This window comes from Buteo buteo, chromosome 19 (assembly GCF_964188355.1).
Source record: "Buteo buteo chromosome 19, bButBut1.hap1.1, whole genome shotgun sequence".
Classification (NCBI taxonomy): domain Eukaryota; kingdom Metazoa; phylum Chordata; class Aves; order Accipitriformes; family Accipitridae; genus Buteo; species Buteo buteo.
This window is the reverse complement of record NC_134189.1, coordinates 6,779,588-6,805,904: the sequence shown is the minus strand read 5'-3', so window position 1 is coordinate 6,805,904 and position 26,317 is coordinate 6,779,588. Positions and strand designations below refer to the sequence as shown.

Below are 26,317 nucleotides of genomic sequence, written 5' to 3'. Positions count from 1 at the left end.
CACTTTTCCTTCAGAAGGTGGGTTCTGTTCAGCAAATCTGTTTTATCCCTTCCTACGCCCTCCTTTAATGTAACAGGACTCTAATCCTGATTCAGAAGTGTTTCTTGCTTTGGTATAAGGGTGTTGGAGGTACCAGGGAAACCCCAGGGAGAAAGCTGAGGCTGTGGCCCACTGTGTTGCGCAGTTTAGGGATGGAATGAGTCAGGCATTCCTTCCTTCCCCACATTGGGGAACAACTTGAAATGCCAGTCCCTCCATCTCCATGCTGAAGCCTAGCTGATATTTGACTCTTGCAAACCTCCTTCTGAAAAAGCAGCACATTTTCTGATACTGAAGAGTAACATGTGGAGAGGCAAAGAGGTTCATACTTTTGCAGTTCAAAATGCCTGGCATGGGCTATGTATTTGAAAGACATGACAACTTCTTGAAGCGTGTTTACCCATTATACAAAAAGTGATCAGCTGAAGAAAAATATATATAACCAGATTTGGGCACAGGCTTCAAGCTTCTCCCAAACTTGATGGTGCTTGGATTTAGAGCTGTGGTTTGGAATATATTTAGCTGTTGCAAAGTAAACAAGTAGTAATAGGATGGCAAAGAACCTTATAGAAATGGTTATTTTTGTTCAGACATGGCCCTGGGGTGTTAACAATTTTATAAACATTGTTTTATGAAAATTGAGATCATTCTTGGAAATGCTGGCTACGGAAAATGACCTTTTGTTGTTTTTGTATTGTATTTTTTTTTTGTGACGCTATTGTTGCTATGGAGGTGATAGCCAGTCCCTGGTAATGGCTCTCTTCATTAGTACGAATGTCTTACACAGTGTGGGAGTAATGAGCCAGCATGAAGGGGCGGGGGGGGGGGGGGGAGAAAAACCTTAGGAGGGAAAAAAAAATTAAAAGAACAGAGGGAAACAGTGGCTGCTGTCACTATTGCAAAAGCCGCAGGAGACTGGGCCATTTCCATAGAAGAATTAGGAAAAAATGAGGAGGACTAGAGTTCAAGTGTTGCCCTGGCTTATTTCCCCATAGAATACCACTGACTTCAGTGGGATTGCACAGCATCTGAACCAGTACACAGTTCATCCCCAGACTGGAGCCTAGGGAGAGGAGGCTTATTTACACTTCTGCACATATGGCCTCTTTTATCAAAGTATCATTCTACTGTGTGTCTAAACATTGACTACCACAGAAACACAAGCATTTTCAGAGGCTAGTGATGAATTCTCCAAACCTAAGTGTCCCTCCTCTCTAAGTACCTTGAAGGCTATCATCTAAATTCTCTCCAAAGTCAATAGAGTAGCAGATATTTCCAAACAACAATTTCATTTGCCCTAACGTAGTGTCTCAAATAGGTGTAATGCCTCACCGTATGGAGGTGCTATCACTCAAAGGAGCATTAAGCTGCTACTTGATGGTGCTTCAGTGTGGACATGAAAAGAGAAACTGCTGAAAGCGTCGTCTATGAAATACTCTAGAGAAGAGCCTCATAACGAAGGATGGAGCCAGCCACTTGAAACACTTTTAAGGGAATGACCTTATTTTACATAAATGTCCATATTCTTTCAGAAGAAAGTGGCACTACTCAGCTTTATTATGAAGATGTGACAGGTGCATCCCCATAATTTTTTCCTATGTTCTCCCTTTTTCTTGTAGAGCTTTTACCCAGAAGCTATCTTTTGTGACTATTTAGTTTCAGGGCCTTCCAAGAAGCCTGCCTGAAAACAGAAATTCAGATCATCTGTACCCTCTGTTTTCTGAAAGTCATATTTCTTCACTTGATTAGTTTTCATTTTTATAACCATGTTGCTACAAACTGAAGGCATCCAACAACTCTTCAGAGTGAACACCAAGGGAATTTAGTCTGTGCTAAAAATTTCCCGTTCAATTGCACAGTGCTCAATTAAGTTGTTCTGTAATGCAGCTGACCTCAGGGCACAACCCCAGGGGGCCGTGATAACCATTGGGAGGTCTAATTTTGGAAACAGCTTTACATAACAAGACAACCTGGGTTGCTGGGGCTGGCTGTTTGGGGAAATGGGCAGATAATTCTTTAAAGGTCTATTCTGTTACCACAGTGGGACTAATTCTAGGTGGAGAAGGGCTGGAATGACGGAGGTTGGCAACAAAAGAGAAAAACAGGAAAGAACACAAAATTAAATTTTCTTAAATATGACATTCCCACACACCATCCCATGCCAAGATTGTTGGCTGGTGGTAGCAATCATGAGCGTGACACCGACCATCAATCTTTGACAATTGAAAGATGCTATAAAAACCTATTTGAGCTTAATAAAAATGTGACCGCGTGGATGAGTTGGATGCAAGGTTTCTATGTGATTGTGGGCAACACCCCTCAAGCTTTCTGTGGCACAGCGGATTTTATTTAAAATAAAATAATCACTGAAAAAGATGGGATGGCCCTGTGGTTGAGGTTCTGGCATGAGACATCTAGTGTATGGATTTAATTCCTGGCATTGACATAAACTTTGTGTATAATTTTGGGCAAATCACTTAAGCTCTAGCTTTTTCAGTTCCACAGTTATAAAATGTGGTCACCATTCTTCCTTTTTCCCACCTTTAGGCTCTTTCCATTTAAATTACAAACTTTTCTGAACAAAGACTCTCTCTTATTATGTGCACATGTGGCACCTTGCACAATCCTGAGGCTCTGCTCTTAGTTGGGACATTTGGACATATTTATGTTTGTATTATCATACAAATGTGTACTTATTGGTGCTTACTGAGATTTGTTAAAGTTAGTGGAAGAAAGTAGAAACAGAGGTGTATGAAATAAGAATTCTTCTTTCTTTCACATCTGCCACATACTTCACATAGAGTCTGCAAACATACTTTGAATTGAATTAATTTTGATTGGTTGGCTAGGGGTTTTTTTGAGTGGCAAATCTTCAGGAGAAACAAAGCCCCAGTGAAGAAATGCTGCACCCGTGTAAAAGTAACTTGCCGTCATTTCATAGTACATCAAAGGCCTTTTTACAGTGTAAATAACGTATCATGGAAGGGCACTCCAAAATTTCCTTTACCCTCAGTTTCAGAGAATGATACCTATCCATGTTAACAGCAATGAACACTTGCAGGAGGACAAGCAAGGCTGGTCTGTCCTATGAACATTGAATTAGCCACATCCTGCAAGTGGGCATCTTCTCCTGGTAACAGATTTGGAGAGATGATATTTCTGTCACCACCATAGCTGTGGTTAATTGGAGGTCAGTTAGAAGAAGTTATACTATAGGCTCCGGGTGTTTTCTGGCTTCTGCTATCTTGATGAGATTGGCAGGCAGGAAGGTGGTCAGGAAAATGCATTTTACTCTAGAAAGTGAATAGGTAAGACCAGCCCTGAGAATGGCTTTCTGCAAAACAAATGACCAAAAGGTGACTCTTAACCAAGGAGTAAAATTTGAGATGGATAAATGTGATTGTAAAATGTTGTAACTGTCTCACATTGCCAGTCTTTCCTGGAACTGCAGTGGAATGGCCCAGGAGTCGGAGTGGAGGTAACAAACTCACCAAGTCGCAGTCTCCTGCGCTGTGTACTCGACGCAAGGCAAAGGGTCTCCTCTGTAATGAAAAGAGGAAATAACGTGTGTGCCTAAAGCAGGTTTCAGGTTCAGTTTCCATGTATTATTTTCTTTGCCTGCACCATCAATATTTGCTGTAATGAAGACAGAAACAGCAAAGCAGTACATAATTAACAACTTCTTTGTCTTGGTAGGCTCTATAGTGTGCGTTTTCTCCTCTGTTCCAGTGTGGTGGGAAAAGAGAGGGATATGGTAAGAAAGGAAGCCATGATCTGCTTTATAGAAATAAAAATTAGCCTTCAGGCCTACCCTTACCTCAGCTGAAGGCAATCTGGCAAGGAAAGCGCCGTGTGTGCCCAGAGGGTCCATCCCTGGAGGCTGGGATGGGCACAGTACCGTGGCAGAGAAGTATTCACAAACCCATCAGCAGGGACCTGCCCTGGCACACACTGTGTGGTTCTCGCGAACTTCTCTGACAGGCGGTCATCTCTCCTCTTCCTCACTGTTGCTTCTTCAGTAGCTCCGAGTCGGTTCAGTGCGTGCTTTTGTGCTGTTTTGGGCTGCGCTAGCTGTGATATATGGTGGCGGTGAGAGAACTGTACCCAAATAGAAGTCTCTCAAGGCTTGGGAGATTTCACCAGTTCTTGAACACCATAAGGCTGATAAGCCACAACCAGTTCTACCTATACATCTGATTGACTCTGTCAGAGAGCAGTGTGATTCTGGGGAAGGTTTACACATAAAGGCAGAAACATTTTCCATCACCCACACAAGACATGAAAGGTTTTTAGGTTTTTACATAGCTAATGGACACGGCTAGAGACATTTTGTCAAACAAATAACAAAAACAGTAAATTGCTTTTCTTTGTCAAAAATGTGTTCCTAAACATTGTTCCTTATAGTTCCTTGAAAAAGATTAGCCTCAGTTCAGGAGCTAGTCCTAAAAAGAACTGCAAAATTGAAATGAAAGAGTCATATTGAGAAACCACCTCCGCTAAGAAAAAATACAGCACTGAAGGAGATGTGAATGCAACTCAAAAGATTTTTATCCTAAGGTATGTTTGCTGTGTTGTGGGAAAAGTCTATTCCATCTGGAGTGAAAGCTTCTGTGGCTGAATTCTGTTTTCTAAAAGATAGCCCCTTTGATACAATGACAAAAGATTAAGTCTCTGGTATTTCTTGCACATGAAGATGTCTGAAAGCACATGTGGACCACTGAAGTCTCTTTTCAGCAGCCTTGTACTTACGCTCTGTAATTAAAGGCAAGGTCAGCAAAGAATGCCCTCCGTTTCTTATACTCCAGGTCGGCGTGTCCCTGAGTTAGAAAATAATTTGAAAAAAGTTTTACATTAAGAGATTTGTGGGCCTAAGTAAATTTGCTAACAGAAGCATTCAGAAAACCTTGGCCTCAAATAGTTGGGTTTTTTTCTCTGAGGCAATGAATCTTGAGGCTTATGAACAGTGTAAGCCAAAGTCTGCAGTCAGTTACATCCCTGACATTTTGATGGAAATTTGGGGCCTGTGACCAGAAAGGAAAGTAACATGGCTTGGTGGGAAGGTTTTGGAGTTGTTCATAAACACTACAGCACAAACCGTTACACTTACAGGCAAATTTAAATGCAAATCACATAAAAAATGGAATTGAAATAGGGGTGTCACTTCTTCTGGGGAAGAGCTGAATCTCTCAATCATTTCTTTCCTCCTCTAAACATGAAGGTTGCAATATGGGCTGCGATGGACATGATGATACCAAGCCTAGTACCACCTTGCCAGAAAAAGTACACTGTGCCTGCACCATACCCTGTGAAAAATTTTGGGCGAAAAAAGGGTCCTCACTGGCTAGAAATCATTAAAGCTGCTGCTGAATCTGTAGAAAGTGCAGGCTTTCAGCTCAACCCCCCTCGTCCATTTACTACCATATTATGCTAAAGACACATCCAGTGGTATCTGTTTAAAGGGGCAGTTTACTTATTAAATACCAGAGTTTTCTTTTTGCCCCCTCGGTGTTTACTAGAAGTTGAGCTTCAGGCAGGCTTCTCCAGCTATTTAGTATGAATAGAGATGTGGAATCAAATTCCTTTGAATTTTACATCATTCATAATAGGAATAAAATCTGAAATCTGGCACTGTTACTAATACAACTCATAAAGCAGCGTTGATCAGCATCACTGTACAAATATTTATTATTCTAAAATATTCAGAATTTACTGGAACCACTTTGCATACTACAAGCCAAATTTCTCCCTTAGGTTTATTCACATAATTTTCAAGTGTAGCAATAATACCAGTAATACTGCTGTTAATGAGCATTGTGTGCATGAATCTGAGGAAAGAACTGGATCCCGAGAGCATGTTTATTTTTGTCATGTGTTACGGATAATATGTTCATTCAGATGCCACCCTTGTTTGTCAGTAGCTATAACGAGTCCATGCAAAACACATGGAAAAGCCATCAGGCCAGACCAGCGTTGATGCTGGGACCCCTCAGCTTTGTCCCTGCTGTTCCCAGGGCTCCGCACCCACCCCCTGAGCAGCAGGACCCTCCCTGGGGGAGCGCTACACCCAGTATCTGGGTGCCCCAGAGACTGGTGTCACACTGTCACCAGTTTGCTTTTCTGGCCGCTAAAGAGACGGTAAGGAATAAAGTGAAGCTGTTGAGGTGGCCAGCCCAAATTGCCTGTTTGGCAGTAAATGTATATGCAAAATCTCTGCTGGTACTTTCCTCCAACTTATCCATTTTTGAGCCGTGCTTAGCGGCACAGTAAATGAGCCCACACTGTGCTTCCTCCTGCCACAGACAAATGATTTTTGGTGCCTGAGCTAACTTGTTTCAAGCCAGTTTAGGTATTTCTACATCGCACTGCATTCTGCAGCGTAGATTTATCCCCACTCAAAACTTCAGTAACTCTGCACCATTGGCTCTTTCTCTCATCCTCTTCAGTGCTCATATCTCCTATTTGGCAAAGTAGGAAGGAAACTTGGTCCAATTCAAGGAATTCCCAACATTCATTCATTTATCTCATGAGAAACAGCCTCAGAGCTAGCTCAGGTGTCGTGGTTTAGTCCATCAAGAAAATGACAAATAACTTGGATTGTTTCTATCAGAAAGATGTGAGGAAGAATGAAAGATGTCCTGGTTAAGGAGAATTTTAAGCTCTCCTAGAGCTTTATAGTTTAATAAGTGATTCTCAAAAATAGAAGACAGAGTTGGAAAGTTTTTTTGTACCTCAGAACTGTACATAGCTAACAACATTAACATCGTGTAGGTTAATAAAAGGGTCTAAATAGAACTCAGACATTTAGAAAAGGGAATGACAAAATCTTGTAGATTCTGTTGACATCCATCTAAATCTTCCTTGCATTTTCCAGTGCAAAGTCTGTAGGTTTTTTTTCCTTTTTGTGCATCACTTCTCTGTGACGTTTGGCAGAACACCCCACACCAGTCCTGCGACCTGCCTTGTCAATCAGCAAGCGGCCCTTTGGAGTCCCTTATTTGTCTGTTCCTAACTCGTATCTCATCTGTACTAAAGCTGGAAAACTTTGACGAGAAATGAGCGTTTGTTCGTTTGTTCCCAGTACTTTGCCTTACTATTATCATTACTAGTGCGGGACTCTACAGTGCATTTTTCCTCTTCCTTCTCTTAGAGTTTCTGCTTATGGCAAGGCTAAGAGTACACATACAAAGCTCTTATGAGTAAAGCCTTTTTTGTGGCCCACTTGTAACCAAAACCTACTGCCTGAATCTAAGGGAAAGCCCGTCACAAACATTCTAACAATATTTTGCAGAGTAGTATCAATAAATACTGCCAAAATCCTGGCTCCAAAGACCTTGTGTGAAGTCAGATGTAAATTAGGACTATAATCTTTCCAACTTGCTTTCTGTTTAAATTTTAGATGCTTACCTCAACTGAAATCACTAGACCTTTTGAGGTTCTCCAGTCACATTTAAATCTCAGTTCAGGTCTTATATCCATTAATCAGTGCTGTCATGTGTTTATCTTATTTTCTGTCTAGACGATTTTTGCAAGTTTAAGCATAATACTCCCCTCTGTGGGATCTGAGGATCTGGTATTTATTAGTGACTAGCTCTTTGCCGCTTGTCCTCATTACCATCCTCTGTACATCTGCACTTGAATGAGATTCCTGGCATGTGCAAAATTAAAAATGCAGTATGGAGTATCTGAAAGGTCAAAACATAGAAAACACCAAAGGCTGGGGAGCCTGACTGTTATGTGGACTGGCTAGTACAAAATGGGCATACTTCAAATATATTGGGGTGAAATAATAAACAGGAGGGTTTTTTAAACTAAACAATGAAATGTAAACTCATGCTAAAGAATATGTTGAATAGAAATTACTTCAGCATGTGTCCGATGTTAATCATATGTACCTTGATGAATCAGGACCCATAAGCTTTTCTCATTATTAAGTTATTCATTCTATACTCCCTAATTCCACTGAAGATCAGCCTTTATCTGATCCTTCCTTTTTTCTGTCCTTGCACGAGTATTTCTTTACTCCTGAAATTTTCCTTCAAAAATTTCCCTACAGAAAGTTTCTTTTTTAAAAATGAAATAAGAGTGACATCAAACTTACAGGGTGAGCATGGTCCAAACTGGGATCACTCTTAGTGATCAGATGGTGACACTTGTCCAGATCTTGGATTTTTCTGGGGAACCAGGGCACTGGAGGGAAAGCAGCAAGAGTTAAATGAGAAAGGATCAAATAATTTTTAAGAGACACAGAAAATATAAGTTGTGCTGAAGATTACAAGCTTTCTTTTCATCAATATTTAAGCATATTCATATCTACGTGTCACCATATGTCAGTAGCTGAATTTGTTTGCCAACCAAACTGGCAGACTGGATGAAAAATGATCTGAAACTAACTTGCAATGATAATATCTCAGTTTTAATTAGTAGAAACAATTTTTAAAGGCAAAATCATTTCCTTTTACGGCAAAAGAGATGTTCTGTCTGACACAGCACAACAAATTTATTTGTACATTTTGGATTTAAGAAAGTATCTTGATCATGTCTAAAAAGTAGTCTTAAATTTTCACACCTGTAAAAGTGAAAACATTTTAAAAGGAAAACTTGTCATTTCTAGAAACAAAACAGGCCAAGAAGTATCTTGACTTCAAGTTCTTCCTTCTGGCTCTTTTTTTTTTTTTTCCCCAGCAAAATTATTCTAGCATTAGCAGAATTTCCAAACAGTTTTCTTCCTCTGAAGAGGGGATCTTTTCTGGTAACTAAAATTAAAATAAAGTGTGCTCAATTTAAGTGCGAGCATTTATAACCAATGAATTAAAAAACTACTGAAAAAAGACAAAGTTGATGCTGCTTTCTGAGGTCAGACTGATGCTGTGATCAGACTTACTGTGTTACAGGTCAGAAGAGGTCTGTTTGGGGTCACCTTAATCTCATGCTTGACAAGAGACGAGGCATCTCTGTACTGCATGGCGAATTTAGATTTAGCCCAATTATATTATATCCAGGCACAGACAGTTCACAAAGGTACAAGGCTTGTAGTGTACAAATACACGCTGACGTTGGGAAATTCCAGTTCCTTCATGCAGTTATGGCCAATTCTGCTATAAGAAGGAAGAAATACTAGTCTGACAGATGTTTTACATCACCCCAGAATTTTTTTTGCTGAGCCTTTGTCTTTGGCTGTACTAATGATTCTGCACACAAGATGCCCGTCCTGTCATCTGTGGCCGTACCACCTCAAAACCTGTACCTGACCATAAGTCCTCCACTGTATGTCCCCGTACACGTCTTGCCTATCCCTTACTGAGTCCTGGGAGAGGGTAGGCAGGCTAAAGGAGAGGGGAGGAAGGACCATGGCAGAACTCTTAGCCTGGTCACAGAAATGGATGCAGCCAATAAAACAGGATAGTGCTGACAGATGCCGGTTTAGCTGCATCTGTCTGCTTCATGGAAGCAGAGATAACCACTGCTTTTCTCAACTGAGTACCAAATTAATTTGGGTTAAAGCCACTATGGGCAGGGCATTGTGTCATCACTGTCCTTCAGCAGACTGCCTGGCAAGGCTTGCCTGGCTCACCTGAAAACTCTGAAGAAAAGAATAAAAAGCCCATGTGGGAAAAAAAATAGATTAATCCAGGAGCTGGATGGACCCTCAGGTGATGGGGTAGCCAGAACGTACATATTTGCATCTTCCCAGCAAAATAATTGCTGACCAGTAAGTATGTTTATACAACTTAGATACCTCCTAGTTATCAATATGATTTCACAGGCATCTGCAAACCCTACTAGAACATGAAGCTGCAACTAGCCTCTTTAAATAAGATGCACCACCACTTTCAATAAGATATACCAGTAAAATGGACCACTAGCCAATCTTAGACCTAGCAGCTAGCTGAGCTCAAAGTCCTCTGACACTTTAGCACTCCTGAATTCACCTCAATAGGACCAAAACATGAAGAGCTTTAAGGCCAAAACCTTCAAATCCCCAGTTCTTGCTGGTGCCCACACCTAGGGCATCTCTGTGGGCCACAAATACCAACTCTCTGAGCCTTTCATCTTGCAATCAAATGAACTGCTTAGGGCACTACTGAATTCTGGGGTCTGAAACACCCAGAAAAGACTCTTTACAAACTAAGGAGTGCTGTGTGTAAGTCTGAGGTAACTTAGAAACAGAAAGACTCTGGTCATTTGCATGCCAAGTATATTAATTCTAGCAACATTATATGCAAAATAAGCCTGATGACTTTAATGATTGCTGTTCAAAACCATAAGGAAAAGGAAAATGTGGAGAAAATTATATCCCTAATATTCCTCTTGTTTAACCATAAACACACCCTCTTTTAACAGTCCCTTATTTTTATTGTACATCCCAGTCCCAGCACGCATGAAACTAACTGCTACTTCTGAGCACAAACCTCTCAACTCCCAAGAAAATCCTAAAGAAAATGAAGCTCCAAAATCCTCTTTGGCTCTCCAGTTTCCCTGATGACAATGATACCTTTTTGATATCCTCACAGTCCCTGAGAACAGCTTGGCATGGACTGGCTGTCATCACTAGCCTGAAGGTGAATTTCAAGCAACACCCAAAGGTGTCCAAACAGGACTGTATTAGCTAAAAGGGCCCTGGGGATTTCTGCCCAGCCTTGTCAAGGGTGGGAAACCTCATGGCAATTCTGTATTCGGAGAACTCAACCTATGAGTTGGACCCTCAGCCTTCTCATTTATCAGGGGCACCTCTGGCATCCTCAGGATTGTATTAAAGGTCTCTAACAGCTTGTTGTACTCGCTGATCCCCTACCTGCCTGTAAGCAGGAAAAATACCGGTCTACCTCTGGCAAACTCACTTTCCATCCTGCTGACTGGTAGGGACGGTGACTCAAATACAGCACAGGCAGTGGAGCAGCCACTTGGAGCACTTTGCCAGGTGAAATACTGTTCCTAAAGTGCAACTTTTGAAGCTGCACAACCTCCAAACAAGCTTTTCAAGTGCCTGGGAAAATGCCTGATGCTCTGTTACTCCAGATTTGGCAGTGAGTCTGTTCTCTACAAAAAACTTATTGCCTGGCTCTCCCTGCCTGCCTTGCAAGCTTTCAGCTGCCCCTCTCTCCCTCTTGCACTCTGGAAGCTTCTTCAAGGTGGTTGCATTTAGCTCTTTTCAGTGAAAGAGCAATCTACCTACAGACAATACTACTGGATCCAGATGGCAGTGGACACCATAAACAGACAGCTACTGCTTCTTTTAACAAAACCAACACAACACACTACAAGCAAATGAAACATTCAGACCCTCTGCCGTATCACTGTGTTCCCATCAAGTGTCTGTGTTTGCCTCGGAGCGGTGAGTTCTCTGCACAGCTCTCAGCCCACAGTCTTCCTGTTATTGAGGAGTTTCCAGTTTCTCCTCAGCTTCTTGTTTTTCTGCTCTATCCTTCTCATCTCCCTTTTTGCTGGAACACTTTTCTCACCTCAGTTCCACTGGCTATGATGAAGTCCCTCCCTTTCCACACCAATGGGAATGGTCCCAAATCAGGGAAAACAGCCATGCAGTGAAGAAAAATGAATGCATACTCACCTGCTTTCCGGACTAATTAAATTACTATTATGAGGCTAATGCAAAAAAGTTACTCCAAAAAGAAACGAAACAGCACTAACAGATGCATATGTTTCTTACCTTTGTCTTCTCTGCTAGTTTTCACATCCTCTGCTACTCTCTTTAAGGAGGTGATAAGAATACTAACATCAGCACTGTGAACTTCACATTCAACAAAAATGTCAAGATGATCAGCAGAATTCTTGGGCTTTTTGGCTTGTCTGGTTTCAAAGTGATGGATCTGAGTTTCAAACACCTGCAAGAGCCAGATGTTCATATGATGAAGCTTCTCCAAAGACTGAAAATCCAGGTAAGTCTAGATACACTTCTATGATGTCTTTTAAAGGTTACTAAAAGAGGTCTTAACAAGAAATGCATATTAAGCAACGAAGTCTAATAATGCCCTGTTTAGAAGGAGCTAAAATACAGGCAGAGCTAAAGATTAAACACTGTAGAATTAGGTAGAGATAGATGAAGATAAAAGATGAGATACTGTTGACTGTAGCATTTCATCTGTGCAAAAACAACAAAAGAGTGGCTGGGTAACTCTTAAGACCCCAGCAAAATGAAAGCAGATCTATTGATGTATAATAACACCATAATCATTAAATAATTGCAAATGATTAAAAATAAGTAACTAATATAAAATTTTCTTTTGAGTTATTCATTTTCACAGATGAGAGTGAGCACCTGGTGGGGATACTTCAAGTGCCCAGAATATATAATGCCTGTATGGTTTACAGCTCTTATATTCTCTATATCTCCTGCCAAATTTACAGAGAAAATTCATTGGCTTCTAACACCCCCACAATCTGAGTGCTTGAAATGCTGGCCTGTTGTTTAGTCATGGCTGGCCACCATGATTGCTAGAAAGAAATAACAGATTGGTATCTGCTCTAAACAGCCCTTACATAAAATGATGATTCTTCTAAATGCCTTTGTCCAGCTGCTCCCTCCCTCCAGAGCACTCTCCTTCTTCACCTGGAGAGGCCAGCCAACCTCTCTGAGCAGCTGGAGCAAACCAGGGACAATGAGAAAAGGGGAAGGCAGGTGGAGGCATAAGTCAGGCAGGGAGCAGCAGAAGAGTGAGAGAGGGGGAGATGCAGAGTGGGAGAGGTGAAGGCAATAGGGACAGAAGAGAGGGCTCAATGGAGGAAGGGAATGGTGAGGTCTGTACCTCAAAGACTCTGGCTGCCTTAGAGAGCTCAATCTTCCTCACATTGAAGAGGGTGAGGGTCAGGATGACAGTGGCTCTACCATCCTCCCTGTTGGAGTCCAGGCTGCCTCGCCTGTTCAGTGACTCTATGCCACACATCTCCTTCTCCTTGCTGGCCTCTTCCTTTTGGCCTGAGATCCCCGCCAAGTCAGTCTTCATTGGGAGACAGGGAGTCAACTGCAATTGCCAGACGTTGAGTGGAAACTGCCTGAGATGTGAGTACTTCTCCCAGAGCAATGGCCAGGGGATGTGGTGGGACTGGAGATGCAGTGCGTCTATGTGAGGGGTGAGATCAGAGCTGCCAGACATCAGCGAAGCAAGCTGGTTGCTACTGTCTTAGGTGTAGGGACATTTATGTTCACCATGCCAGACACATCAAGGGAAACCGCCTGCGTAGGATATGCGCAAGAGCCCAAGGTAACCCTCCTCCTCTGGGTAACTTCAAAGCACAGCCCTCCTGCTCTGTTTGAAGGCGTCTGCAAGCCGTTCAACCCTGGAGATGGGCTCCTTTGTGGAGAGGCAATTAGTCTAAGACCCACTTACATGTCCCAGTCTGGACTGCCCTGCACAATGTCTGAGATTTCCATTCCTCCTCACCCTCCCTTGCCTCACTGGGGCCCTCTCTGCATTGACCATGCCCCCAGGGCTCTTGCCCCAAACCCTAGCCCAATCCAAGTGGTGTGCCCTCTGCACAGATCCAATTGTGGTAGTGCCAGAGAGACATGAGTCAGAGTCAAAATTCATTGCCTACTTCTGAGCTTTTCCTGCCTACAGGATCTGACCTGTTCTACCCTAGCCCTACAGGAGTTGAGTGCTGCCTCCAGGCTAAGTTCCTCTGTTGGCATTTGTTTCTGTCATGATTTTATCTCCAGTGAAGTAGACTCTCAAAAAGCCCAGGGTCACTTCTTTCTCGCAGCTGACAGGGCAAGCTCAGGGGGGATTCAGCTCTGCTCCTGCCAGGGCATGGTGTCCCCTGACATCCACAAACATGTTTCTGGGTATGACCACCTGTATCTTCATAACCCATGTTACAGTGTGCTGGAACCCCCGTGAAAGTCATCTTGCAGGCCAACAGAGAAGACCACCTCTCTGTCCCCCCTTGGCAGACAGAGCCATTTCTGATGTGTCCCTTAGCTGATTCTGGCTGGGTCACACATGCTAGTGCTATATTGCTCTTTCCTCCTCCCAGGCCAGCGGAGATAAAGACAGTGCAACCAAATTTTGTTGTCCGGAGTCCATGACAGCGCAGCAGTTCCCTTCAGCCCAAGACAGAGCGCTGGGAAGGTCTCGATTCCCCCGTCACCTGCCTGAGACACACAAACCCGAGGTGAATTTTGGCTCACCGTGCCCAGGAGGCAGGTCTCGGCACCCTGTGGAACACGGTCCTGTCCAGACCTGGGACATCGCGGGCTTTGCAGGGGTTGGTGAGTACCAGCCGGGAAAGGGCTGCCCCCCCTCCATCCCCGGCCCTGCCCAGCCCGGGCCCGGCGCCGCCCGCGGGCAGGGCAGGGCAAGCCGCTGTCCGCGGTGCTGATCGCGGCCCGGCTCCGGGCTGCGGCACCCTCCGCTCCTCGGGGTGCCCCGGGTCCCCCCCTCACCCCCGGCCCGGCTCATGTCTTAGGGGTCTCCGGGAGGTCAAGGGGGCAATTGAGGGGTGGTTCAATTGCGGCTGCAAAGCGAACGGGAGAAGAAGTGGGGTTTAAGGGGGGGGAAAGGCTCTTCGCACTCCCACGCTTCCCTAGCGGTGCTGGCAAGGCTGGGTACAGGAGAACGAGCTGAGCTGAGTCTGACTATCTGAGTCCAAACTGGGCCTTTCCCGTGAAGGGTGGGTGCATGCATCCCCACCTCCAGGCCACAGGCATGGCACAAACAACGAATGGCACAAGGTCTCCTACTCCAGCTGCATGTGGACACGTAGGTGAAAGCCCCAGGGCTCAAGATGCATGTTTAAGGCACTGGTCACAAATACTGGCAGAGCAGGGACATCAGGCTCCTATGGCTGTCTTTATGCTCTAGTGTCAGAGTCCCATCTCTATATGTTTGTACAGCACTAATCAAGTTCTCCGTATGAATTGAGCTTTCTCTATAGAGCCAGACTGGACTCATTAGCCAGTGTGATAGTTGAAGCAGCATAGGCAGAGCTTATGGCAAGCTTTTCAGCCCTCTGCAGAAGCAGCACAGAGAGCCCTGGCCCTCCAGGTGGTGAAATGTCCTTACCTAGGCAGTGGACACTCCAATACCACCTTGAATCCATGCTTGGGACAGGCCCAGGAAGGCCTCACCCATGATGTAAGTCAAGTCTGCTGAGACATCCCAGAGTCCTGCTTTCAGCACTTTCAGGGACCTCTAGGAGTGCAGGAGGAGAGGTCTCAGGCTGGGTGCTGCAGTTTAAAGGGCTAGGCAATGACTGGAGCACAGTGTGTCATCCTTTCCCATGAGGACAGGCAGCTTCTCCCTGCAGAAGGTGGGGCTCTCGCACCCCAAAAGTAGGGTCACCCCCTCTCGTGCAGTCCCTGGGGTGGGTGCTTTAAAAGGCTATGGCTGATCACCGCAAACAACCCGCCCATTTTTGATGTTTGATGTTACTGTTGTGGATATCTCCACCCTGTATGAGCACAGTGCTATTCATTTGAAATGGATATGGCATTAATATTTCTGTTTATTTAGGTTAATTTAAATGGTTACATTTGAACATCAAAAAAGTCTTCTCTGCCAACTGCCAGCATGGTTTGAAGCACCAAAGAGACAGGCTTTAAAAGAATGCACTCCTGTGGAGTGCTCCTGTGCTTAATCCCTCTTTCAATAATTTCTGCATCCTTTGGGGAATAAAGTGTCCCTTCTCCAAGGCAGCTGTCAGATCTAGGCATTTTAGGACACCCAGAGGAGATCGCCTCCCTGTGCAACCTGTACTGACAAGCCCTCCCTCCATCACCATCACTGACCTTGGCCAAGGTCACTGAAAAGGAAAAGGGCCTCATGAAAGGGCTTCTTTGATCACCTGAAACAGAGCTGGAGATGGGCACATCAAGAAATGTGATCATAGTGGGATAGAAGAGAGGAAGGTTACTTAAAAGATTAGTTTGGGATAGGTTGGTCAGAGTAGCATACAAAGATGTACAGAGTATGCAAAGGTAGAGCAAGCAAGGTTTTGCTGTACTTTTCTAGGTAATTACACACATCAAGAGATTTTTTTTTTTTTTTAATATCGGTTTCCTGATCTTGTCTGGATGAGTGATAGTCAGCCAGTGCAAGAGAGCCTTTTCTGAGTTGGAAACCACCTCAGATGGGCATTCCTCCCACCTGGTTATTTAATTCTGATCGCCCTGTGTGGTTACCTTACAAAGAGGAGTTAGACTGGCCAGATAATGCAAAAAGCATTTTGCTACACAACTTCTACTTTCTTTAAGCATGGAAGTAAGAAGTCACCCATTAAGAAGTCCTATTTAAATGCAACTTAAGTGTACTATTTAAAGCACATATGCCAAGCTAATTTGTTCTGCAAGAAAATCTACTTTCAGTATATTTCCTCTGCTTTTAAAACTGAACCTTTAACTTTTTCTCATCTCTCAGTCTTGCTGAACAGCTATGTTAGGCTGCTTTGGCTGCAGTTATTGCTCATTTAAACCTGCATTAAGGGACACAGAATCAGACATGTGGCAACAATAATCTTTAACCACTCCACTTGCACATAAAAGACAACCATGAATCCTGGGTTCTCAGTATCACTATAGATTTACTGCTGCTGTCACTCATAACAGCCAGAAGCAGAGGAGCTTGGAAAGCTGTCTGAGGATTAGTTTGAAAGACTTCACCCCTGGGATGAAATTCTCTCTTTGTGGTACGTAGTTACCTTATGGGTCCTATTATATTAAGAGAGAAAAATATGGGCTACTTTCACACTGAAAATACATGCCAAGCAGGATTGAAAGATCTACACAGACATTGTCATGAGAAAAAAAAGGAAGAAAAAAGATACAGAGATAAAAAAGCTTACTTCAAAGCACCAAAATGATACCATTTTGCATAAGTATATGTCTATTGAAAAGGGTTCCAGCTGGTATCCTTAGATTAATGTTATTACCCACCATAAATATAATGGAAACAGCTGTACTTTCTATCGTCCTAAAGGATGATGCTTACATTAAAGCTCCATTGATTTTCAAACCATAAATACAAGAGTAGTACAATAGTAGGTATGAGACTCACGGACTTTCAAATCGCTCTCCATCTTTCGATCTTCTAACAGAAATGTGGCTTCTGAATCATGTTAGTATCATGATGCAGAATTGTTTCAAGCTGGAAATAGTGTTCTGCTTTGCTCCATTCTGTTCCAATGCACAAGTGTTGGTCTCCTTCCCCCTTCAACTAGGGAGCTACAGGGAGGCATTATACAATGTGGACCAGTCCAAGAGGGCATTTCTCTGCTTTGAGTGACAGTTATTGGATAAACTACAGAAATAGCCTCCTGAGCAGCAAAGCTCTTCTCCCTCCATGGCTTAGCCATTGGGTTAAGCTGGAATCACCCTTGCTTCCATTTGCTGCCTCAGTCGAGCTATACTCCAGGAAGAATAAAACTGTTTTCACCAAAAAAGGGAGATTAAAGCTCAAGTGGGAGAAGGAAGGAGACTCCAAAAAGTATCATGACTTAGAAACTGTCTTGAAAGATATCATGTTTGGGTTTGAATGCACTCAGACTGGGACACAGCTAACCCAGGTCTTCCATAGCTTTGGTGGGGACTCTAGCCACAGATGCAGTGAGTTAGGAGTTGGAAGGCTCTGATGTCTTCACTGCATTGTAAGAACCACTTCTCCTCCATTTCCAAGGTGTTGGTATCCACCTTCTGGGTTAGGAGACACCTCGCAGCAGTGGTGAATAAAGTGCTCTCAGAGAAGGACACGCACAACACAAGGTAGCCTTCACACATCAGTTTTCCACAGTGAGTAGCTGAGTATGTCTATTAAGAGAGGTCTCCCCTTTCTGTAAGCTGACTGGTACTAAATCAGCTCTGAATCCATGACGTTACACAACATTACAGCCAGCACAGGTCTGAGACTGGACTAATAAGGCCTTGATGCCCTGTTAAAACATCTGCATGGTTTCTTGCTTGCCCAAAGTATTGACAAACTGACCTCACATCCAACTGCAAAAAGCCCCATAGGCTTGCCTTTAGGTAACTCTCCTCTGAAGGGACTTTTCTGTGGGTACTGTATTAAGGCACAGACTCCATGCACTGGATAAGCAGTCTCGGTGCCTTGCTTAGGCACTCTGCTCTGCAGATCAATGACACATCACAGCATACAGTGTTCTTGACTTGCACAAACCTTTTGGGGATTGATGCTTGTGCAAATACATTGTATTTACACACGGTGATAAATCTTTGTTAATGAGGCTGCAGCATACTTGCTGTCTTTTCCACTAGCATCTGTGCTTTGGATCAATTACAACATCACCTTTTTAGGAAAAAATAAGTATTTCAGGACAGAGGTGCTTGGGTGTAAAAGTAGAGGTACAGAGGGCCAAGCAGTATATGTATCCCCCCTGAAAGGTGTAGAGTTTGGAACTCCATGGGAACCTTGCACAAATGTGAGGGACTGAGGGGAGAATGACTGTGAGAGAAAGCAAGGTGGATTAGTCTGTTAGTCATTGCTATCCTGGCTCTGGGCGCAGGGTGGTAATGCAACCTCGCAGCTGCAGCAGACTATAGCTCTGCATGGTGGAGATCTCCTCCTTCTGCTAATCTTTGGCACAAGAGATATGGAGGCTTTCCCCAGATTCCCAGAACTAAGGTTATTTCTATGCATTAGTGAGAAAAAATGGATTAGTGTCTGAAGGCCAAAAGAGTCAAGGGTCACCTGCAGATGTCTATTTCTCTGCTAATCTATATTAATTAAGATATATTACATAAGCATTCATGCAGTATGCAGGAAGATAATAGACTGAGGCTAGATGAAGACTGGCATTTGCACATGGCAGCTTCTAGTCAGTAGCCAGTGATTAGCAAGTTACAGAAAATCTTCATTTTATCTTCTGGAGGGCATTGCAAAGGATCCCCATCTCACCTGCAAAGGAAATAATCAGAGCAGTTAATTCTACAGCTAGCCCATTTCTGACACTACTGTGTATATTTACCCTCTATATCCATTCCCTGAAAGAATAAGGTGAGCAAAGAAGTACTGGATTGGACACATTTATTAGGGTTTACTGGAGTAAGGTCTGCAGAGCCAGCCCTTTGCCTTCATGAGCCATACAGGAATGGCTCACAGGACCAGGGGTGCTGGCTCTCAGCAGGCTAGCCAATGTTAGGGGGAAAATGTATCAGGAAAAAGGTTAGAATGGCAAAAGAAAATGTGATTAAAGCCAAGATTTTCCTTTTCTTCCTTATTGAGAACAGCTAGAGCCACACATCAGAATCCACCACAAGGCCTTCTGGCCTTTCCCAGCACCTCCACTAAAACTGGATATTTCGGATGTAACACACTACAGCCAAGTGGAAATGCTATTTTGAAGCCTGGCTAGAATTCGGAAGCAATTTTTGCACCAGAAAGGAGAAGTGTGCTGCTTTATCTTGGTCAGGCTCAGAGCATTAAATGCAACCAGACGAAATCTGCTTTGCGGTTGCTACTTCTGATCCAGATTTTGAGGAATTCAAGGTAACAAATCTGTAGTTCCTTACTATTGATAGTGTCGGCTAAGTTCTTCAGCTGCTTTGCGTTGTCCAAGACTTCAATCCTCTGGGTGTAGGGATTGTACCGAACAGAGAAAGGACGAGGGATCGTTTGAGCAAATTTCCTGAGGCAAGAATACAAAAAACACATGCAAACTTGAAAAGCTCCTTTTTTCAGTAACTCACTCTTTTCTTGGTGTGTGTATTTGTTGATGAGGGGAATAAGAAAATCTGTGAGAGAAATAACTGAAATTCCTGCTGAGTGATCTGAGACCTACAGCATTCTGTAACACACTTGAATCTGCATTTGTCCTTGCCACCTTTGGTTTTTTTCCCCAAACAGGACTAATTATGCTATTGGCATGCCAACACTGCTCCTGGTATAGGCCAACTATGTAGCTGCTGGGATTTGCCAGATTTGAAAACCTCATTTTCCTTTCAATAGTGCAAAATATAGGAATTCTGATCCACATCTGCAATTTCTGGGAAAACAAGGTCAAGTACCTATGCCATCCTGGCATACCAAGGAGCAAGCAGAGAGCTAACTTTTGGCATGGTTGGTAGTGGCTTCCAGGTCATTGCAAAGATAGGAGATAGTCAATGGAGTGAAGCAGCATTCTTGCCACCCTTTACTTGCAGCCTTCCCTGCTGCAAAATAGTTAATTCCATGGCAGAAGCATTAAGATTTTGGTATCTTGGGAAAACATTAATCTGCATAACCACAGAACTGTGGAAAGGAGGACTCTGAATGGGATGAGATGGCCAGAGCTATTGTTCCAGGCTCCTTGTAGACCGCAGCAGGATACTGGCTTATGTATCTGCTTCGGATTACTGAAGTTATTGCTGAAAGAGGAAGGAAAGCACGCAGGAGTTGCTTATGGAGCCCCACTATACAGACTGTGACTCAGCATGGTAAATCCCATATGCCCAGAACAGTGGAATATGCTGGATGCCACCTCCACATTGCTCCTTCAGTTTAGTCCTAATTATTATCAGCTAAGGCCATTGTCTCAAACAGAGTTCAGTGTGAGCAGGCCACAAGGTGTGACCGTGGAAAAAAAAAAGTGTTGGCTATGATGAAAGTGTTTAGTGGCATCAGTCCAGTTTTCCTAAGGGGAGGGATCAAAGTTAGAAGACAGTCTTCCTAAGTGTCAGCTGAAGGTAAGATCCTAATTAGAAGATGAATGCCTTAAGCTGAAATATTTTAGGTCAGCCTCAGAGCAATATTTCAGGAATGTTTCTACACAAACACACATATCCAGGTGCAAGCCACAAACACAGGCACTGGACCAACCCCTAACCTCTATTTCAATTTAACCACTTTTCCAATTTGGTCATTGAAAAACTTAAAGAAGCTCCCAGATAGTTTGTATAGAATAAGGCAGCATCTTCCACTTTCTCAAGGAACCTGCTACTCAGTTAGAGAAGTATACAGAGAAGATAGAAACTGTGGGGGGGATATTAATGGCACAAACTAGAAGAGAAGGCAATCTTTCTCATGTATTACCCCAGAGAAAAGGGCAGAAGGAGATGCTGCAGGCTTATGATGACTGAGGAAGCAGCAGGGGAGGTAGCTAGGAAGACCTGGGAGCTGGGGAGCCTGGGGCAGCAGAATATCTTGGGTCTCAGTATGTGTTTATCTGTGAACGGGGGGGAGAGAGAGAGAAGAGACTGCAGGTCTGGGACAAGTCCCTGTGTGGCATCTCCAAGCGAAAAATTTGTTGAGTGTGAACCAAGGCTAACCCCCAGTGGCTTGGCTAACATCCAGAAATACAGCGGTGGGTTTTTTAAACAGAAATAGAAGTATTGTTGTGAGGTGGAACCCAGCCTGAACCCCAAACACAGTCTGAGCCATTCCTGTTTGAAGAACCAGAACTGAACCTGGACCATTATTTCAAAGTCTTGTTGAACTGGAACTGAATCGGTATTTGAGTCACAGATGACTGAAAGATTTACTGTGTAGCCCTGTAGTCTTGTAAACACGCTGCTGGTAACAAGCTGGAGGCTCTGTATTAAGCTAACCACACAGGCCTCAGGACTGGGGTTATTAGCCGTGCTTGGAGTTTTGTTTAGCTGTAATAACAATTGTCTAATGACCATGTAGCTATTACCTAATTTGTTTTAGTTTTGCTTAATTCTGAATAATTGTGTGCTATAATGCCTACCATTAATAATTTTTATACAGGCAGGAACAGCAAGTAGTCACACTGTACACAGTGAACTAAGTCTGACCCTAAAGTAATGATGCAGCATGAAGGAGTACCAGCATGGTAACAGAGGCCTTAAAGGCATGAGCATAGGATGATGTTGGTGGTCCTTGGGCTATCAACAACTTCCCACTGGTCAGTTATTCACAGCAAAGCAAACTTAGGAGCTGAGAAAAAAAAACAATTTTAGAGAAAACAAAAGGGACAAAGAAAAAAATATTTAACATAGTAAAGTCAGAAGCAACACAGATTTGCAGACTGATGTAGAAAGAGCAAGATGTAAAACATGTCAGAAAACATAAAAATGACCCTGAGGAAACCTTGGGCTGAGCGGGAAGAAAGGAAGCACCGACACCATCCACCTCCTCACAAACGAGAGGAAGAAACTCGGTTCATTAACATCACAGCCCGGCTCTGAAGACTTCAAGATGCTGATTACTTGACAACTTCACACCACCCCCCCACCAGACTGAAACTGTTGACTTAAGACACAAAAGAAAGTGCAAGGGTAAGCGTAACTTCAGAGGAAAAGGAGTAGATACTAGGAGACTTTTTTGTACAAGAACTTTTAACTATAGTATTGTTAGAGACTTTGTTTTGCATTAGTTAGCTAGCTTTGACCCTAAGTGTTAGTATCACTGCAACTGGACTAATAATAATTTTTTGTTGCATTTTGGTCATACAGATGAAACTCTTAACCAGACTAACCACAAATTCCTGGCTTCATGCATAAGGTATGTTCCCCTTATTGCCCATAACAAGATTTTGAGTGTAACAACTGCTTAGTCTCTCTAAACATTGCACAACTTTTTCTAATGCCTCTCAAAATATTACTGTCAACCCAAGACCTGTTATGGCAACGGGATCCACTGTATTGGCAACGGACAAGAAATTGGGTCTTCTGTGGACTGAGTGGATTACCTTAGCTTTTCTTTTGCATCTTTAAAACTTTCAGCAACATAGTAGACAGGCTGGAACTCAGTAACAGGGTACTTCTGCACAGCAGTCTTCTCCAAGACAAGAGGCTGAATCTCAGGCTCACTTGATAAACAATACTATAAGCAAAAAGGTAAGACGTTTATTTCAGTTTAAAAGTGCTTGAATTTGCTGTGAAAGAAATACAGAACTGCTGAATGTCACTCAGACAGGAAGGTGTTGCTCCTGTGGAATACAAGGACAATGTCAGGAGGAAAGAAGCAGGTATGAGTCCCCTGTGTATGTGCACACCGACACGTTTATTAGAGCTCTTCAGTGAAGTATGGCACTTCATGCTACTTCTATGCACAAAGTATGAAGCATAATAAGGATCTGAAGACATGCAGAAGAGAAATTTGAGCTATTATAAACATCTTTGAAATAGTTTTACAGAACACACCTGCAGCTCCCCAAATGAAGACAGCAGCCCGGCACCGTATGCCTTGAGTGAATCGCCTTCCTTACATAGTCCAAACTCCACCGTAAACCAATAAACCTAGTAAGAAAATTCGACAGAAACATATGATTCCTTGATCAAAAAGAGTAGGTGCACATCACTGATTTGAACACATTTGGAGTTTGTATTTCTATTTAAAATGTTTCCATGTGTCAAATACCAACTGTATGAATACAATAAATGTCCCCACAGACTGGAATTCCTCTCCTGGACAGGGCACTGTGCTACACTCAATGTGCCTGACAAACACAGTTGTGTTTTACTGTGCTTACATTTGTCAGCAGAGCAGAGACAATGAAACTATAGCAATAAAATTTCATTTTGGGTGGCCAACCCGGTTGAAGCTTGAACCTTAGCTGATAGAAGTTTGTGTCCTGTTTCATACAGAGGGCATCCAGCTGCAGCAGCAATAGAGGGAATGGGCTGTTAGTGCAATACTGAAGGAAGGTGGTGTGTTGCCCAGCTGGACTTCTTGGTCTTCATTTTGAAGGGATACCTGCTCTGGCTCAGAAGAACTACCTCATCTGTCAGAAGCAGCAAAGATGGTGCAAGGCTTTGCCCAGGTGAGTTGGTGCTGGGGACACTAATCTCATAGCATAACCTTGTTTTGATTCCAAGTTTGCAACTCAGGGTCTCAGTAGTCTCAGCGTAGGATTCAGGTGAGCCACGCTGAGTGCAGAGGACATTATCTGCCTGGCAGGGTGGAAGAGAAGAGACACTTGCAGGTAGAACAGCTACTGAAGCTGCCTCCTGAAATTCCCTGTGGGGATGTAGTAACATGTAATCTCTTCTTGCCCAATATGTTTGTGCTGCAGGAAATCTCATTGGGGCTTCTGTGTTTAATCACAACTGTCACTTTGAATAAGAGGTGCCAAAGCTATTTTCCTTTAATGCAACTGTTTCAGGGTGGGGTTTTCCAATCATGGACTTCACTCTGTTCCCATTCAACTCTATGGGAGTTCTATCAGTGACTTCAGTGGCAGCAGAATCAAGACAACACAGGGTGCTTTGGAAAATTGAGCCCTCATTTATTAAATTACCGTAGCGAGTTTCTCGATGAAATCATCTGGAGCTCCCAGAGATGCCAGTCCAATTTCCTGTAACAATAAACCATTATTCTTCAAGTTGTTTATTGCAAACATTCTTCCTGTCTCGTCTTATGTAATTTCTCACATTTTAAATGTTACCATCGCTTACTACCACACACAAATGTTTACAGAACATGTTCCTATCGTGCAACATCAATTTTAAACCAGAAATCTTTCCAGAAATGAACAAAGGGTCTCGTCCAAATGTCATTTACAAGGCATGATCCTTTGTGCCTTGTACAAAGCCCATTGAGGTCAAATAAAATTTTCCTCTTGCTTTGACAGGCTTTTGATCAAGGCTACAATGTACATCTGGAAGAATGATATGGTCAAAAGGAGGTAAATCAATCACACCCACACACCTTAAATATTTCTCTTTGTTTTGATAGGCCCTGATTACAGGAGTTTTCCTGGAGCTTTGAATGAGTTATTTTTTCTGAATGACAGGGCAAGATTTGAAAGAGCTTTTTCATACCTTGGGAGCTAACGGAGACTTTCCTGGGAGGCATGCAATAGCTGGATTTAGAAGGCAGCCACAGAAGACTGTATAAAAGCAGGTTCCTTTCTCGGTTTGCTCCAATGAGGACCGCACAGTGCAAAAATCAGAGCACCCCACACACACCCCCCAAGAGCATGGGAGCAGCCATCACCATGTCAAATCTGAATAAGCCAAGGTGCAGTGGGGCTTATCTTGAAGGAAACCCCAGTTCTGGGAAAGGGCAGAGCCTGAGGGCAATACTGAGTGCTTATTAACTACAGCAAGTTGACTTTTATCTTTTGAGCGGGATGTTACATTAAGCCCACTTTCCCTTCCTTCCTTCCTTTGTCCTTCCATCCTTCCACCCTTCTGTCCTCCTTCCTTCTTACTTTGTCTCTCTCTTTTTCTTTCTCTTAATGTCTCTATTTTTTCTTTTGTCCTTCTTCCTTGCTTTCCTTCCTTCCTTTCTTCCTTCCTTCCTTCTTCCCTTCCTTCCTTCCTCCCTTCCTTCCTTCTTTCTGTCTTTATGACTTTCTCTCTTTGTGTCTTTTCATTTTTTCTGGTAAGATGCAGCCAAAAGTTTACTCCTTCACCGAGGTTTGGCTTCTTTTCCAGAGACATTAACACTACCAGAGAGAAAGCTCCTCTCCAGCCTTCTCCCATGCTTGCAGCTGGGACAGTTCCTCACTTTACTCAGCCTCCTCTGTGGCTTCAATAGAAAAGAAAAAAAAAAATCTCCACTTTCCCTAACATTTGGACTGCATGGTGGGGCAATAATTCATCTGACTCATGAGCCATTTAACTTTGCTCGGAAGGATCAACATCTACAAAAAGGTTTTTAGATGATGGCTTCGCAAAGGGTTTGCCTGTAAAAAAACAACTCACACAAGACAGACATTTGGAGTTTGAGCGTATGAGTTCACCTAAGTGATTTGTGTCAAGGTTTCAAGCAATAAATAAAACAGCTTCAGTCACTCTTAAACAGTATGCTTAAAGGTGAATCTACCCCACCCCTCAGAGCTCTTGGTTCATCCTCTGAATTACCTAGTCTCTGGTGTGTTCAATTATGTAAATAGTATAACCACTGAGTAACTTACCTGGGAAAACTGAGCAAAACTGGGATCAGCAAAAAGAGGCACATGTCCTAGCAGCTCATGGCAAATATCACTGCAGGAAAATATGAGATCTGAATAACTTTAATTTAGGAAAAGTCCAGCAATGCTGGATGAATGCCTTAGAGTCAGCGCATAGCCAAGAGTGCAGTGCGTTCGCTCCTACCAGCAAATAATGCTCAAGACTCACGGGAAAACCTTTTGCTCTAAAATTATTCTTGTGATGGAAACGCTTGCACGCTCCAAGGTTTTCATTGCTTTTATGATCATACATTCCTCAGAGGAAGGATAATACATTATTTGTTTTTTCTTATGGAAGAAAACTATCCATTCAACTGCCGGCCCAGCTCGGGAAAGCCCAGAAAGAAATCACCCCACCAAAGACAACATGGACTTTTCAGACTCAAGGACAAGAAACCTCTTTAGATGAAACTCAGGCTACTAAGACAATTCTCCATGGTGTCAACATGTACCTCAAGAGCTCAACTCCAGTCCC

General features: G+C 43.2%; 2 protein-coding genes across 2 annotated transcripts in view; both read right to left on the bottom strand.

The window, feature by feature from the left end:
* Nucleotides 1-12,998, bottom strand: part of LOC142042193 (tyrosine 3-monooxygenase-like) — a 32,135-nt gene extending 19,137 nt beyond the window's left edge. Inside the window, exons 1-5 of the mRNA XM_075051858.1 lie at nt 12,801-12,998; nt 11,705-11,879; nt 8,138-8,226; nt 4,789-4,856; nt 3,531-3,581 (exon numbers count right to left, since the gene is read on the bottom strand). Of these exons, the coding sequence (XP_074907959.1) occupies nt 3,531-3,581; nt 4,789-4,856; nt 8,138-8,226; nt 11,705-11,879; nt 12,801-12,998 (581 nt within the window). The remainder of the gene's footprint in view (nt 1-3,530; nt 3,582-4,788; nt 4,857-8,137; nt 8,227-11,704; nt 11,880-12,800) is intronic.
* A 2,488-nt stretch (nt 12,999-15,486) lies between these two features.
* The window catches only part of PAH (phenylalanine hydroxylase), a 40,706-nt gene continuing 29,875 nt past the window's right edge, over nt 15,487-26,317 (bottom strand). Inside the window, exons 8-13 of the mRNA XM_075052021.1 lie at nt 25,807-25,876; nt 24,184-24,240; nt 23,087-23,182; nt 22,633-22,766; nt 19,514-19,629; nt 15,487-18,899 (exon numbers count right to left, since the gene is read on the bottom strand). Coding sequence (XP_074908122.1) covers nt 18,856-18,899; nt 19,514-19,629; nt 22,633-22,766; nt 23,087-23,182; nt 24,184-24,240; nt 25,807-25,876 — 517 coding nt within the window. The 3' untranslated portion in view covers nt 15,487-18,855. The remainder of the gene's footprint in view (nt 18,900-19,513; nt 19,630-22,632; nt 22,767-23,086; nt 23,183-24,183; nt 24,241-25,806; nt 25,877-26,317) is intronic.